At 33.9% G+C, this 15,408-nt stretch overlaps 1 protein-coding gene across 1 annotated transcript; it reads left to right on the forward strand.

Moving 5' to 3' along the window:
* Nucleotides 1-4,396: 4,396 nt before the first annotated feature.
* Nucleotides 4,397-14,000, forward strand: LOC132626306 (5-methyltetrahydropteroyltriglutamate--homocysteine methyltransferase-like). The gene is made up of 12 exons (XM_060341128.1): nucleotides 4,397-4,635; nucleotides 7,204-7,557; nucleotides 7,642-7,729; nucleotides 8,879-9,006; nucleotides 9,317-9,708; nucleotides 10,433-10,596; nucleotides 10,884-10,964; nucleotides 11,052-11,218; nucleotides 11,631-11,736; nucleotides 11,821-12,071; nucleotides 12,348-12,549; nucleotides 13,425-14,000. The coding sequence occupies exons 1-12, from the start codon at nucleotides 4,412-4,414 to the stop codon at nucleotides 13,791-13,793; spliced, it is 2,526 nt and encodes an 841-aa protein (XP_060197111.1). The 5' UTR covers nucleotides 4,397-4,411; the 3' UTR covers nucleotides 13,794-14,000.
* Nucleotides 14,001-15,408: the final 1,408 nt, after the last annotated feature.

The following is a 15,408-nucleotide window of genomic DNA, read 5'->3' on the forward strand; positions in this document are numbered from 1 at the left end:
TCCACTTTTCTCTATTAGTTATTTACATTATATTAAAAACAACTACAATAAGGTCGGTAGCTTTTCCAAACTTCTGGCTTAAAGGAGCTAAGTGTCAGTGTCCCAAATAAGGTATACCTATTAGTCATTCCATAACATCTAAGTAGGTAGGACCTAACTTGGTTGTTGCATAAAATGGTTGGTATGTATTTGGTCAAACCCCTATTTCACATTTCCTTTGATAATGTGGTTTTTGTTTTGAAGTTCAAAGTTCAAACTGGTTTATTTGGATTTGAGTGTGTTTGATATTCCGCCACCCTTATTAAAAGTTTTTGGTTCGAATCTTGAAAAAGAAGTATTTGATAGGGAAATTTACCTCCTTAGTAGCTTATCCAGCTAATCCAAATTTATCAGGCTAATAGTCTTTAAAATACCAAACAGTTAAAAAAAAGAATGAATATTTTTGTTCTTTTAAGAGACAACTCTTCTAAGGAACTCGGCAAAATAGTGCCGTAATTTGGGGAGAAGGGGTGCATCCTCACAAATGTGGTCACAGTGCCCAAGCCCGGACAACTGTTTACCCCCAAAACACAGGTCTCCGCAAAGTCGTACGACCACGTATGGGGGATGACGCCTGCCCAATGCTGAAGGTCAAGAAAATTGGTGACCTGATGACAGGGGAGCCGGTGACCGATTAGTTAAGCTTAAGTTAAAACAAATGATAAGTTCTCAGAATTATGTAATCTAAAATTCACAAACTAGACAAAAAATATTCTTATGATTACGGATTATAATTTCTTGCAATTAATCCCTAAAAAAACTTTTAAATAATATTACAAGCTCGTGCCTTTTTTTCTTTCCTTTTATGTGAACGAAAAGTAACCTGACATAATTGGGCGAGTTATTTGTGTAGTAAATTAAATCAAATCTAGTGAAAATTTAAAGTAACCTAAGATAGTTGGGTAAGTTATTTGTGTAGTAAATTAAATCAAATCTAGTGAAAGTTTAAAGTAAAGTTCTCAAGAAATTGAAGAATCCAAGACAATTCTTTTTTGAAGAATTTACATTTCTATTTTAAGTTTACCATATAGTATCAATTAAGAAGAAAATAGTGTGAGACTTAATTATAAGATCATATGTATCACTTTTTTTTTCCTGGACTGAATGATAGAAAGAGTAGCACACAACTTCTTCAAAGCTTACATTAATTTTTTTAAAACTAAAATTTGGTTTGACAATTTAATTTAGTTTTGATTTTTTTTTCAAAAAGATAAAAACAATTTTTTTTCTTCATTTTTTGAACAACTACTTGTGCGAAGACATTCCAAAAGAAAAAGTGTTTTTTAAAAGCTATTTCTCAAAAGATCTTTTTAGAATTCCATTTGTCAAAAATTTCCCATTGAAAAATAAAAACCATCAAGATTTATTGTCAACACTCAACACTACCCGTGGGAGTCTCCACAATACGTGTAAATAAATAAATAAATAAATTATTTTATATAAAAGAAGTTGTCATTCAAAATCACACAAATTAGATAATTTGACCTTGAGATTTAAAGATCCGATCAGAATTTTTAGGAAGAAGGTAGACAAATATCATAATTAAAAGGGTTAAAATAATTTTTTGTCCCTCAATTATTGATAAATTTTAATTTTGATTCTTATGATATCTCACTAAGCACAATTAACCTTCAATTAATTAAAACGTGCTCTTTTGATCCCTTTACCAGTGACTATTCACAAAGTTATCATAATATTTAGTCGTTCTACCACTTAATTATTCATGTAAGCTTGTACTGTTACTCCATGTTTAATGATAATATAATTCTAAAAGTAGATCAAATACAGCATAGTTCTTGCATAAAAGGACTAAAGACATACATTTTAGATTGATTTGAAGGTTAAATGTAGTTTTTCAAATATCACAAGGACCAAAATCACAATATACCTATGAGTTAGGGACCAAAAATGATATTCTCCCTTTGGAACTGAAGCAATATATCTTTGTTCATTTGAGGATACTAATTGCACAAGACCCGTGCTAAGTCCGAACCCAAACTCAATATATAAAAAATAATAATTTTAATTAAATCAAGTAAGTATAATTTATGTTTTATTTTTCTAGCGCATAATTAATACTATAATTAGTTGCAGTTAATCTCATTCTTTTAAATAAATTTTATAATTATTAAAGTTCCTTAGTTAAATAACTGGATAAGCTTTAAAGAAAATATTTCTTTCTAAGTAAGCAAGTTTAACAGGAAAATTAGCTAACACGTAAGGGGCAAAGTGATTCGATATTGTATAAACTAACTCGATAAAATATGACAATTGCAACTTAGCATTTTTATGAACTTGTGAGCATGCGATTTTTAGTTATAGATCGAGAAGAGATTTCTATTGATATCTATTAATTTTCCATCATTATTTTTTGTTTCATGGGTTTATGCTAGTTAAAATGGCGATTTTAGCTTAATTTTAGATGAAATTCAAGAAAAAATTTAAATTCATTAAAATGAACCTAGACAATTCGATATTTACCGATGACGTTTCCTTCATTTTCAATACTCTAAGGCACCATTCTAACTTTCTACTTTTAATATTTTTAATGCGTCATAGATATTCTAAAAGAAAGGAATAAAAAATTTCATAAACTTTTTTTTTTCAGTTGTCAACAACTAATTACATGAGGATTGCACTTTATTTAATGTGAATAATATATAACCTCATTCAAATATACGATTACCAAAGTTTAGGATAGTTTTAACTTCTTCTCCTTTTCCTTTTCTTCATCACCAATATAATTGAACAATTGTTTTTTTTTTTCAAAAAAATAAAAAATTCTTGTCCTTTTCCCAAAAGATGCAAATTTGTTGATTCTGGAAATTATTTTACACACTGTACATTAATATACTAAAATTTATTGCACTAAACTTACAAAAAAACATTTAATAAAATTCTACATACTGAGGAATTCAAGTTCAAACCAACACCATAATTGAAATATATATTTTTTGAAAAACGAAACTTATTTATGAAAATTTCTTATTAAGTAATTTCAACTTTTTTGTACCAACTATTTTTTTTACTAAACCAATAAAAGAGTAAATTTTGATTTTTATTAAAGAAAAACATAAAGTAAGGTGTATCGAGAAATTAGTCGTGGATGAGAAAAAAAGTGTTAAACGCAATTTCAAATAAACATGTTTCCAAAAACTTTACCGTCAATGGAATGTTTCTGTTTAAACTCACTTATGCTTATCTTGAACTCATATAAAATTTTAATAATGTATTTTATTTAAATTAATGAATTTTTATATAAGAAATCATAGTAAATTGATACTATTTGATTAAGGATAATTTTGTAAAAATACTACTTATTTTTGAAAGGTGAGTGATTTTTTAGGGATTGTGTCTTAAGTATAAAAATAGTATCATGTAATATGAACTGGAATGAAGGTTTAAAAAGGGTCATTAAAAATTACTATTATATTTCAATTATAAAGGCCCAGGCGTAGTGATTCAAGAAAATGAATAAGGACAAAAAAATGGCATAGGAACAACCCAATTGCAGCAGACACGTGCCCACTTTTAAGGACCCCTATAAGGCTGTGAGGACGACTACTAAACTTGGGGGTTCTCGTTTATATATATATAGTATAAATATCATTTTCCATCTCTTTGAAAGCTTGGTCCAAAAAAACTACCCCATCCTTGTCTGTTCAAAATAAGTGTTTACTTACATAATCAAGAAGAAATTACTTTATTTTTTCAGATTTTTCCCTATTTACTATAACAACAACGACCACATAGCCAGTGTATTCCCATAAGTGGGGTCTGGAGAGGGTAGAATATACGCAGACGTTACACCTATTTTTGTGGAGTGGGAGGTTGTTTCCAATAGACCCTCGATGCTCGGCTCGAGAGAAAAAAATGATTTGAGGCATGATATCAAGAAAAATATGACAACAAAGCAGCAAGGTACAAAGCAAAGGAAGAAACATATAGTAGCACATCTCGAAGAAAAGAAACTATGTGATTACTAACTAATACTACTAATAAGGAGAATACTCGACTATCACTAATTCTTGACCTCCAACCTTTCCTATCTAGGGCCATGTTCTCAGTAAGCTGTAATTGTGTCATATCTTGTCTAATCACCTCCCCGTTCTTCTTCGATCTACCTCTACCTCTCCTAATTCCTATTAAAGGTAGTCTAGTCAAAATATCTATTTTTTTCCTAGGAGTTATTATTTTCTTACGGAATGTGAAAACGGTTAAGTAGACACTTATTTTGAACTGGAGGGAGTGTTATGGAAAATATTATGGTGCTAAATGATGAAAACAGAAAACAAGAGGGGGCCAAAAAGCAAAAAAAGGAGAAAACAAGAAACAGTAGCACAGCCGTAGTAGGTCTAACAAATATAGATATATGAAAGTGGACATGTTAACTACTGCTAAGAAATTAAGTTCATTATATATGAAACAAATTTCACCTCTATTCCCCACACCTTCTTCTTCTTCTTCTTCTTATTCTTCTCCCTTTATTATTTCTTCATCAACTATATTATCATTTGTTTCTTCTATTTCTATTTTCACTAACCCCTCTACCAACACACGTGGCACTCAATTCTTGCGTTTCAACTTTCGTTTCAGGTTTGTTTCTGCACATTTCTTGATTTTTTTTGTTATATCAGTTAATACGCTTAATAATCAGTGTTACTATAATTTATTTGAAGCATTCTTATTTCTTTTATTTTACTCCATTAGTCTCAATTTATGTGACACCATTTGACCAGACACTAAATTTAAGAAAAAATTATAGTCCAAAATAAGTTTAGATATTTAAGTGGTCTTAAAATCTCATAAAGTTAAATAGTTTCTAAATATAAAAATTTGATTTTTTTTTTGGAACAGACTAAAAAGAAAGGTTTGCAGCGGTCAATACTCATAATAATCAGTATTACTGTAATTTATTTGAAGTATTTCTTGGTTATATTAGTTAATAATACTCATAATAATCGGTGTTACTCTAATTTATTTGAAGTATTTCTTGGTTTTTTTTGTTGTACCAGTTAATACTCATAATAATCAGTGTTGCTATAATTTATTTGCAGAATGTCGTGTTTCAGTATTTCAAAGTTTGCATTTTGGATTGTGAGTCTTTGAGTTTTTTACTTATTAGTATCAATTTCCCATTTACAGGGTAATTTAGAAAATATACAATTTTTTGAAATTATTTACGCCGTGTAGCCCAATATACAATATTATACCTGGGGAAAAGCAGTATACATAATGTATCAGCCTTGTATAAAGTGTATAATAGTGTATAAAAGGTGTGTATACACAAAAATGTTGAAAATTGGGTGTTTATACACAAAATATGGGCTACGTGGCATAAATATATTTGCACGATTACCCTTCAAAGGCACTGGTCTTTAATTTTTGCCCTTCGTCTAATACCATGAGGTTTGGGGTTCGAACCTGGCTCAGCCAAAAAAATAAAAAAAATTCGCAAGGTAGAGTTTTGTAGCTGGGGTTTTGTGCGGATTCCTTTTTTTTTTTTTTTTTTTTTTTTTTTTACTGAGCTGGGGTTTGAACCCAGAACCTTGGGGTATTAGGCGAAGGGCAAAGATTAAAGACTGCCAATTTGAGGGGCAAAAATTAAAGACCAGTGCTTTTGAAGGGCAATCCGCACAAAAAAATGTAAATATTTTCAAAAATAGTCATAAAGCCCATTGTGTTTGTTTCTGCTCATTTCCTTTTTTTTTTTTTTTTGGTTATATTAGTTAGTGTCCATTATAATCAGTGCTGTGTTACTAAAATTTATTTGAAGAATGTGGTGTTTCGGTATTTTAAAATTTGCATTTTGGAATGTTGGTCTTTATGTTTTTTGCTAATTACTATCAGTTTATCATTGTGTTTATCTGCCCCTTTTTTTGTTATATCAGTTAATACTCATAATAATCAGTGTTACTATAATTTATTTGAAGTATGTTGTGTTTCAATATTTCAAAGTTTGCATTTTGGATTGTGGGTATTTAAGTTTTTGGCTTGTTAGTATCAGTTTGTCATGTGTTTGTTTCTGCCCATTTCTTGTTTTTTTTTGCTATATCAGTTAATACCCTGAATTTACTAGTATAATTTATTTGAAGTATGTTGTGTGTCAATATTTCAAAGTTTGCATTTTGGATTGTGGGTATTTAAGTTTTTGGCTTGTTAGTATCAGTTTGTCATGTGTTTGTTTCTGCCCATTTCTTTTTTTTTTTTGCTATATCAGTTAGCACCCTGAATTTACTAGTATAATTTATTTGAAGTATGTTGTGTTTCAATATTTCAAAGTTTGCATTTTGGATTGTGGGTATTTAAGTTTTTGGCTTGTTAGTATCAGTTTGTCATGTGTTTGTTTCTGCCCATTTCTTTTTTTTTTTGCTATATCAGTTAGCACCCTGAATTTACTAGTATAATTTATTTGAAGTATGTTGTGTTTCAATATTTCAAAGTTTGCATTTTGGATTGTGGGTATTTGAAGGTTCTGTTTTCTGATTTTTTGAATTGGAGTTCATATTTTATTATCGTGTTAATCAGATCAGTGTGCCAATTCTGCATTACATCTCAATTTCTTGCAAATTTATGAAGGAAAAGATTGATCATAGGGGCATGCTTAACTCCTAATTGTCGTTGGTGTAGCAGTTCTCGGTCATTTCTTTTTCGGAACTCTTGTTCATGCAATGATTGTTATGCGATCCTTTGCATGAAAATACAGATGGAAGTATAAACTTTAGAGGCTGTTAAAATTTCTAATTTAATTTGTGGTACATTTTTTTGTAATGAATAAAACAGAACAATTTAGTTGAATGGTTGTTGCTTGAGGTGTATGGTTGTGTTGGGATAATGTCTAATGTCTTTGAAGGTTCTGTTTTCTGATTTTTTGAATTGGAGTTCATATTTTATTATCGTGTTAATCAGATCAGTGTGCCAATTCTGCATTACATCTCAATTTCTTTCAATTTTATGAAGGAAAAGATTGATCATAGGGGCATGCTTAACTCCTAATTGTAGTTGGTGTAGCAGTTCTCGGTCATTTTTTTTTCGGAACTCTTGTTCATGCAATGATTGTTATGCGATCCTTTGCATGAAAATACAGATGGAAGTATAAACTTTAGAGGCTGTTAAAATTTCTAATTTAATTTGTGGTACATTTTTTTGTAATGAATAAAACAGAACAATGGCATCTCACGTTGTTGGATATCCTCGTATGGGGCCCAAGAGAGAGCTTAAGTTTGCGTTGGAATCTTTTTGGGATGGGAAGTGCAGTTCTGAGGATTTGGAGAAAGTGGCAGCTGATCTTAGGTCTTCCATTTGGAAACAGATGGCTGATGCTGGCATTAAATATATTCCGAGCAACACCTTCTCATATTATGACCAAGTCTTGGATACAACTGCTATGCTAGGTGCGGTCCCACCAAGATACGGTTGGAGTGGTGGTGAGATTGGTTTTGATGTCTACTTCCCGATGGCTAGGGGAAATGCCTCCGTACCTGCCATGGAAATGACAAAATGGTTTGACACCAACTAGTAAGTCACGACATTTCATTCAAATGTTTTAACAACTTACTTTGTGATGGGCTGTTTATATGAGATTCTTGTTCTTGGATGCAGCCACTACATTGTTCCTGAATTAGGCCCAGATGTTAAGTTCTCCTATGCATCACGAAAGGCAGTTAATGAATACAAGGAGGCTAAATCTGTAAGTTTATGACTCATACTAAAAGTTCATCAATTTAAATGGTACAAGACGTTGTATAAGGGGCTCTTAGTCTTACATGCATCAAGTATGTCATTCGATTGAAGTCACTTTATGGGTGTTGCGAGTTGTGACATTTCCAAGTTTCATGATTATTTACATATTAAGATAGGAAAATAAAAAAGATTGTGAGGAAAATAAAAAAGATTGTGATATATTGGAAAAGGATAACTCTGCTTAGAGGTTTAATGAGCACTTTGTATCATTGGTATCATAGTAGAATTGCATGAATTTATGGCCATCTGTAATTCCTATTTTATTGTCTTGATTGAGCCATCCTGATGTGGTATTGACTCTCATTTTCTGATTTTCCGAGTATCAAGACCTTTAGTGGTCAACCCTATTGTCAATATGATATCTTCTTCAGAGATTTAAGGAGCCGTTTGGCCATGAGAATTATTCACCTTTTTCCGGAATAATTTTTCATTTTATTTCAAAATCATTGCCTCCCTACCTTTCAAGGTGGGGGTAAGGTCTGCGTACACTCTACCCTCCCCAGACCCCACATTGTGGGATTCTACTGGGCATGTTGTTGTTGTTGTATTTCAAAATCATTGTTTGGTTATAAAATTACCAAATCCAACTTGGAGATGGATTCCAAATTTGAAAAAGTGCTTCAAACGTGTTTTCCAACTCCATTGTTACCATCTCAAAAACTTGTTTTCCAACTCCATCTTCATAAATTTTAAATAAAGTGCTCTCTTCTCTCCTTTGCAAAAAGTATAACCAAACACAACTCCATCTTCAACTCCAATTTCGTAAATTCCAAATAAAGTGAAAATTATTCGGAATCTTTGGCCAAGTGCCTATTTAATCTCCATGATAGGGCTTGATTTCAGGTTGTAACTCTCAATATCACATGAAATATGTGTGGAATTTTGTTTCAATTAGATTTAAAGGTTGATTTAGTTGAACCTGTTTTTACTTGTGAGCTTATGTTCTGTGTGTCTCTCCTACTGGAGTTTGGTATGAAGCTGGACTGACATGCATGACATGTATTGCGAGCATAACTGGTAACGGCATGTCGGCTGTTTAACCGAATCTTTTGGAATTGTTTGGTGTACTGATATTGTTCAACCTTTGTTTTTGCAGCTAGGCATTGACACAGTCCCAGTCCTTGTAGGCCCAGTTTCTTTCCTCTTGTTATCAAAAGCAGCAAAAGGTGTTGAAAAGTCGTTTCCTCTCCTCTCATTGATTGACAAGATTCTTCCGGTTTACAAGTAAGAGCAGACCAATTTCTGTAGTTCAGTCCTATATTTCTATCTAAAATGTTCACTAGAATTGCATTATATCTTTGGGGTTTTTTCATTTTTGGTGCGTTGGTCAAACTTAAGTAGGGGTGCTAGCCGGAATATATTAAACCTATACACTGATTATGTATATCATATGTATATTATATGTATATTTTGTGCATACATGTATATTATTTGTAAATTTATACTTAATATACAAAACCTATAAACTTGCTGACTATTATTCTTTGAGCTGTCCAACAAATGTAATTAACCCTGTATCTTTCTGCTCATTCAGGGAAGTCATTGCTGAACTGAAGGCAGCTGGTGCTAGTTGGATTCAGTTTGATGAGCCTACTCTTGTTAAGGATCTTGATTCTCATCAATTGCAAGCATTTTCTCATGCCTACTCAGAATTAGAGTCATCACTTTCTGGTTTAAACGTCCTCATTGAGACATATTTTGCTGATGTTCCTGCTGAAGCTTTCAAAACAGTGACCGCTTTGAAAGGTGTTACTGCACTTGGGTTCGATTTAGTTCGTGGATCTAAGAGTCTTGATTTGATCAAGAGTGGGTTTCCTTCAGAAAAGTATCTCTTTGCCGGAGTAGTTGATGGGAGGAATATTTGGGCTAATGATCTTGCTTCTTCTCTCAGTACCTTGCAAGCTCTTGAGAACCTAGTCGGAAAAGGTATTTGGTTGTAACTGCACTTTATTACACTGAATAGCAAAATCTGAGTCTGCATATGTTCTCATGAAGCCTAGAAATTTATTTAAGTATAATTTTCTTTCTACTTATAAAAACAGTTGTAATTTTCTTTCTATTCTCTAGCTTTTCATCAGGGAATTTAACGGCATAGAAAAATCTGCTGCTTTCCTTACCCTGTGATGAGTAGGCACCATTAGGTTTGTTTAAAATTTGAAGTATTGCAGTTTAGGAATTTTGGCTATTTGTTTATTCCATTATCCCTTGTTAGGTCCCCCGGAAAACTCTTAACTCCCTGTTATCAGCATATTACTTTAAACACAGCGTTAAATCTTCCTAAATTTTAGTCTACATGTGGTTTTTGGACATGTACGCGTAAAGTTTGCTCTTAAGGAATATAATAAAATTAGTGAAATTTTTGCAGCTATATAGTTGTTAAAAATAACCACTAAAGGATGTGGTGCAGCGGATGGGGCTGCTCCTCCCTTAACCAGAGGTCTCGGGTTCGAGCCCTGGGTATGAAAAAATCCTTGGTAGGGAGCGCTTCCCCCGAATGGGGCCCTACGCGGTGCGAATCCAGATATAGTACCGGACACCGGGTGGGAAACCCAAAAAAAAAAAAAAAAAAAAAAAAAAAACTGAAAATAACACAGGGCTGTGCATTATTAGAACCATATGAGTGACACTATTGGGCATTTCTTTTCTTCAGACAAGCTTGTGGTCTCCACCTCCTGCTCGCTTCTCCACACTGCAGTTGATTTAGTGAATGAAACTAAGTTGGATGAAGAAATTAAGTCATGGCTTGCATTTGCTGCACAAAAATTGGTTGAAGTCAATGCGTTGGCAAAGGCATTGGCTGGACAAAAAGACGAGGTATCTTGACATAATTTATTAATATACATGGAAGATGAATCATCATTCTGGATCTTTAAATTGTAATACTGCTCATATTTGATGAAGTTTACCTTCCCAGGCTGTTTTTGGCCACATAATAAATGGATTCGTATTGGATTACTAACAATCTTATTGCTTCTAATGGATCTATTGAACATTATAACGGTGTGGACCCCAATAAATGTCTTTACCAGCAATTAAGCTTCATATCTCTATTGTCAAAGCTTGGTTAATTTCGCTTCTGCTGCTGCTTTTTCTGTCTGTAGGCATTCTTTTCTGCTAATGCTGCAGCTCGCACTTCCAGAAAATCCTCTCCTAGAGTGACTAACGAGGGTGTGCAGAAGGCTGTAAGTATATCAAAGTGTTTTATAACCATCTTATTATAGTTTTAGCTGTTTGGAATTATCAACTCATACTTCACCGTTCGTGTTCAGGCTGCTGCTTTGAAGGACTCTGACCATCGCAGAGCTACAACTGTCAGCGCAAGGTTGGAAGCTCAACAGAAGAAGCTGAATCTTCCTTCTCTTCCAACCACAACAATTGGTTCTTTCCCTCAGACATTGGAGCTAAGAAAAGTGCGCCGAGAATTCAAGGCTAAAAAGTGAACTAACAACTTCTGCAGTTGTTCTAGTTATTCTTTTTATAGTCTGTTTGGTCAAGCTTCCAAAATCTGCTTATTTTGAAAATTGTTTTTTGTCAGAAGTGCCTTTTGGAAAAGTGCTTTTGGAGAGTAGTGCTTCCTGTTTGGCTAGTCAATTTGAAAATCACTTTTACCAATATTATAGCAGTAATTTTTGTTTGACCAAGGTTTCAAAAGTGCTTCTAGGGAGAAGTTACTTTCTAAAAAACAACTTCTGCTACTACTCAAAAGCACTTATTTTTTCTCTAAAAGCCGAACACCTCAATTTTCTAAAATAAGCACTTTTGGCTTCCCAAAAGCTTGGCGCCAAAGGTTATTAGTGTTGTTTTGGTTTATGTCTACATATTAATTTTTTTCCTCTTGACTATTGAAGGATCTCGGAGGAAGGATATGTCAAGTATATTACGGAAGAAATCAGCAAAGTAGTCAAACTCCAGGAAGAGCTAGACATTGATGTTCTTGTGCATGGAGAGCCAGAGGTGAGATCTATAAGTCAAGTTTAATTGTCTGTATGGTTATGCCGAAGAAACCGAGAACCCTAACGTTTCATCATCAAAATGCAGAGAAACGATATGGTTGAATATTTTGGGGAGCAATTATCTGGTTTTGCTTTTACAGCCAATGGATGGGTTCAATCTTATGGATCTCGCTGTGTTAAGCCACCAATAATCTATGGTGATGTCAGTCGCCCAAAACCAATGACTGTCTTCTGGTCTTCACTGGCACAGAGCATGAGCAAGCGCCCAATGAAGGGAATGCTTACCGGCCCTGTTACCATTTTAAACTGGTCTTTTGTTAGAGATGACCAACCGAGGTTAGAACTCTTAAGCTTGAACACAGTAGCATATTTTTCTTTGGGCATTTTTTGGCCCGTCTGCCCAAATTAATTACCGGCTCTAGCCAAGATATACAAAACCTATACACTGATTATGTATATTATATGTACACAATATGTATATTGTATGTATATTTAATACTTAATATAAACCTACACATTTGCTGGCTATTCTCTTGAGCGGTCCAAAAATGTAATTATGCCTTTTTCTTTCTCCACACACATCTGATTTAACTGATTTATTGTTGCTTTTAGATTTGAGACTTGCTACCAAATTGCTTTGGCTATTAAGGATGAGGTAGAAGATCTCGAGAAGGCTGGCATTAATGTCATTCAGATTGATGAAGCTGCTTTAAGAGAGGGTTTGCCTCTTAGAAAGTCCGAGGAAGCGTTCTACTTGAACTGGTCTGTACATTCATTCAGGATAACCAGCTGTGGTGTTCAAGACACTACCCAGGTCTGTATTTGTCTAGTTTTTCTTCTCTATATCAACTGACTATAATCATGTGGCTTATCTACTTCTTCAAAAGTTTCTCTTCCTACATCAATTCTATCTTGGATGGTCTATGTGTTTTTCTAATGAACTAGCTTTTGAAATTCATGCACCGAAACGCTTACAGAAGAGGGAGGAAATGGATAAGAATATAAATTAGAAAAGGTTAAGGAACATAATGTATCTCCAACACCTAAGGGTGTGGTCTAGTAGTCAATGAAATGGATTGAGAATCATGAGGTCTCAGGTTCAAATTCCCCCGGAGGCCAAAAACATTAGGTGATTTCTTTTCATCTGTCCAAGTTTTGGTGGATAGATGCACCCTCTACTTGTGTTGGTGGGAGGTTGCAGGTATCCGTGGAATTAGTCGAAGTCGGTGCAAGTTGATTCAGGCACGACGGTTCTTAAAAAAATTATAAAAGTCTCCCCACATATCTGAAGGGAATTAAAGGATTCAGAAGCAACTCCATAGGTGTGAAATTCTTTTGGTAATAACTTCATGTGTGAAATTGGTGCTTTCTTTCTAGTAATTGTCCGGTAAATCTAAGGGCTGGGTAGAATTGGGAGGCATTTTGTGTTATTGGGGAAGTTTTTCTTCTTCTTTGCCCTGGGGCTTTGGTTCAGTGGTAAGAGTATAAAACATGAGGTATGGGTTAGGCACACTTCACTAGTTCAGTCTGGATTTAAGCGGAGAAGAGTAGAGGATTATCCGTCGAGTTCCAAATCATCGCGTGCCACCTGGCTCTCAAGGATTTCTTGGTTCTAAAAAAGTACTACAGTAGTTTTTTTTTTTTCTTCTTTTACATAATTCTAATCATCTTTTCCATTTGTTGTGACAGATTCACACCCACATGTGTTATTCAAACTTCAACGACATCATCCATTCAATCATCGACATGGATGCTGACGTCATCACCATCGAGAACTCCAGGTCCGATGAGAAGCTTCTTTCTGTGTTCCGTGAGGGAGTGAAGTATGGTGCTGGTATTGGCCCTGGTGTATACGACATCCATTCGCCGAGGATTCCGTCAACTGAGGAAATCGCCGACAGAATCAGCAAGATGCTTGCGGTCCTTGACACCAACATCCTCTGGGTCAACCCCGACTGTGGCCTCAAGACGCGCAAGTATCCTGAAGTTAAGCCTGCACTAAGCAACATGGTGGCAGCTGCTAAGCTCCTCCGCGCACAATTGGCCAGCACCAAGTGAGCTTGAGTTACCATAATCGATCCAATGTGAAAATACCCTGGCTTTTTACTCTTATATGCAAGAATTAGGGAGAATACTTTTCTCCAAGAAATAAAATGTAGGTTTCTGAGTTCTGGCAAATTGTATGGTCTTTGAAAAATTGTTTATCAATCTTCTATACGATCCTAAAACTTTACATAAATATATATTTGATCAGTCAGTCAACTATTTCAGAGCTGTTTTTATTGCGGTTCATTTCATACGAACAGTTCAAATTATGGATCTCTAAAACTTGAGGTGAAGACTAACAAGTCTCCCAACCGAATCTCCATTAAATACGAGAGCTAATATAACTAAACCTTAATCTTAAATAACTATATGATCTATATGGACGTTGACTTCTATTTGTTCTTTTCTTATTAAAGTCTATAGGGATCCCAAGAGATTATAGGTACTTTGAGATCAGTTTTTTTCATATGATTTTTGATTTATTTCATTCCTTTTTAATAGTTAATACATTTAATCACAACACAGATTGAAGCACTTGAAGTAATTTGGGCATAAACATAATTGAAAAGGGTAACATACACAAAAAGCTACGACATCTTTGGGGTAGCCTGATGGATGATGATCCAACTTTCAGTTTATTATATCACAGTCGCAAAACAAATTTTTGGTAATGGAAAATAAGTCAACTATTCTTATAAATCAGTATAATGCTAAATCACGTTTTGGAAAACAAATTAGGTTGCCACAAATATAAAATTGTCACGTAGGTATAGTCACATCATCAACTCACCTTATATAATATTCACGTGACATCACTTAAAAACCAAAATTCATATTTTGATAAGTTCTAATATCTGATGTCTTTTACCATGTGGAGCATGAGTTTTATTTAAGTAGGTCGAGAAACGATTTTTTTTCTCAATTTTATTTTTTGAAGTGTTGCAACGTGAATATTATGTAAGACGGGTATTAAAGTGGCAGCCTATGTGTGTTTTCGAGACAAAATTTGGCATATCACCGGGTTTTTCTTGTGATATATAGGTAGAGTTTAGTTATAGTTTCGTTACAAAAATTAAATTTTATGATTTTGAAACTGTAAATAGAAGTGGATGACAATTATAAAATTAACTCTATCTTCGACATTGACGATGCTCCATAAAACATTATTGACATATTACTTTTTGAGCAATTTCACATAGCTCAATTACTTTAATGCCACAAATAATAATTTTGAACTTTAGTATTACAATGTGTATAATGTAATGACTAGACGAGAAATTAACACATGTTAAAAGTGAAGACGTTGCCAAATGCTACAAGCACAAAGCATCCTAGTACATTCACCATATCAGCTTTGCAATAGTACTTTTTCCTCCTCCTCTGTAGGTAGTACTGAAACATGCAGAAAGGAGGGGGGGGGGGGGGGTGTGTGTGTGTGTGTTCAAGACTCTATATACTCAATGCATGAACCATAAAGGAAACTTGTTATTTTGTGTGTGTGGCAGTATTGGGGTGGGGGGGTGGGGATCTTATGACTGTGTAATATAATACTACTATATATATGGAAAGACAGAAAAAATACTTTTGAATCAGAGGAAATAACAGTAGCCAAAAGCAGAGAAACAAA

This window comes from Lycium barbarum, chromosome 2, assembly GCF_019175385.1.
Source record: "Lycium barbarum isolate Lr01 chromosome 2, ASM1917538v2, whole genome shotgun sequence".
Lineage (NCBI taxonomy): Eukaryota > Viridiplantae > Streptophyta > Magnoliopsida > Solanales > Solanaceae > Lycium > Lycium barbarum.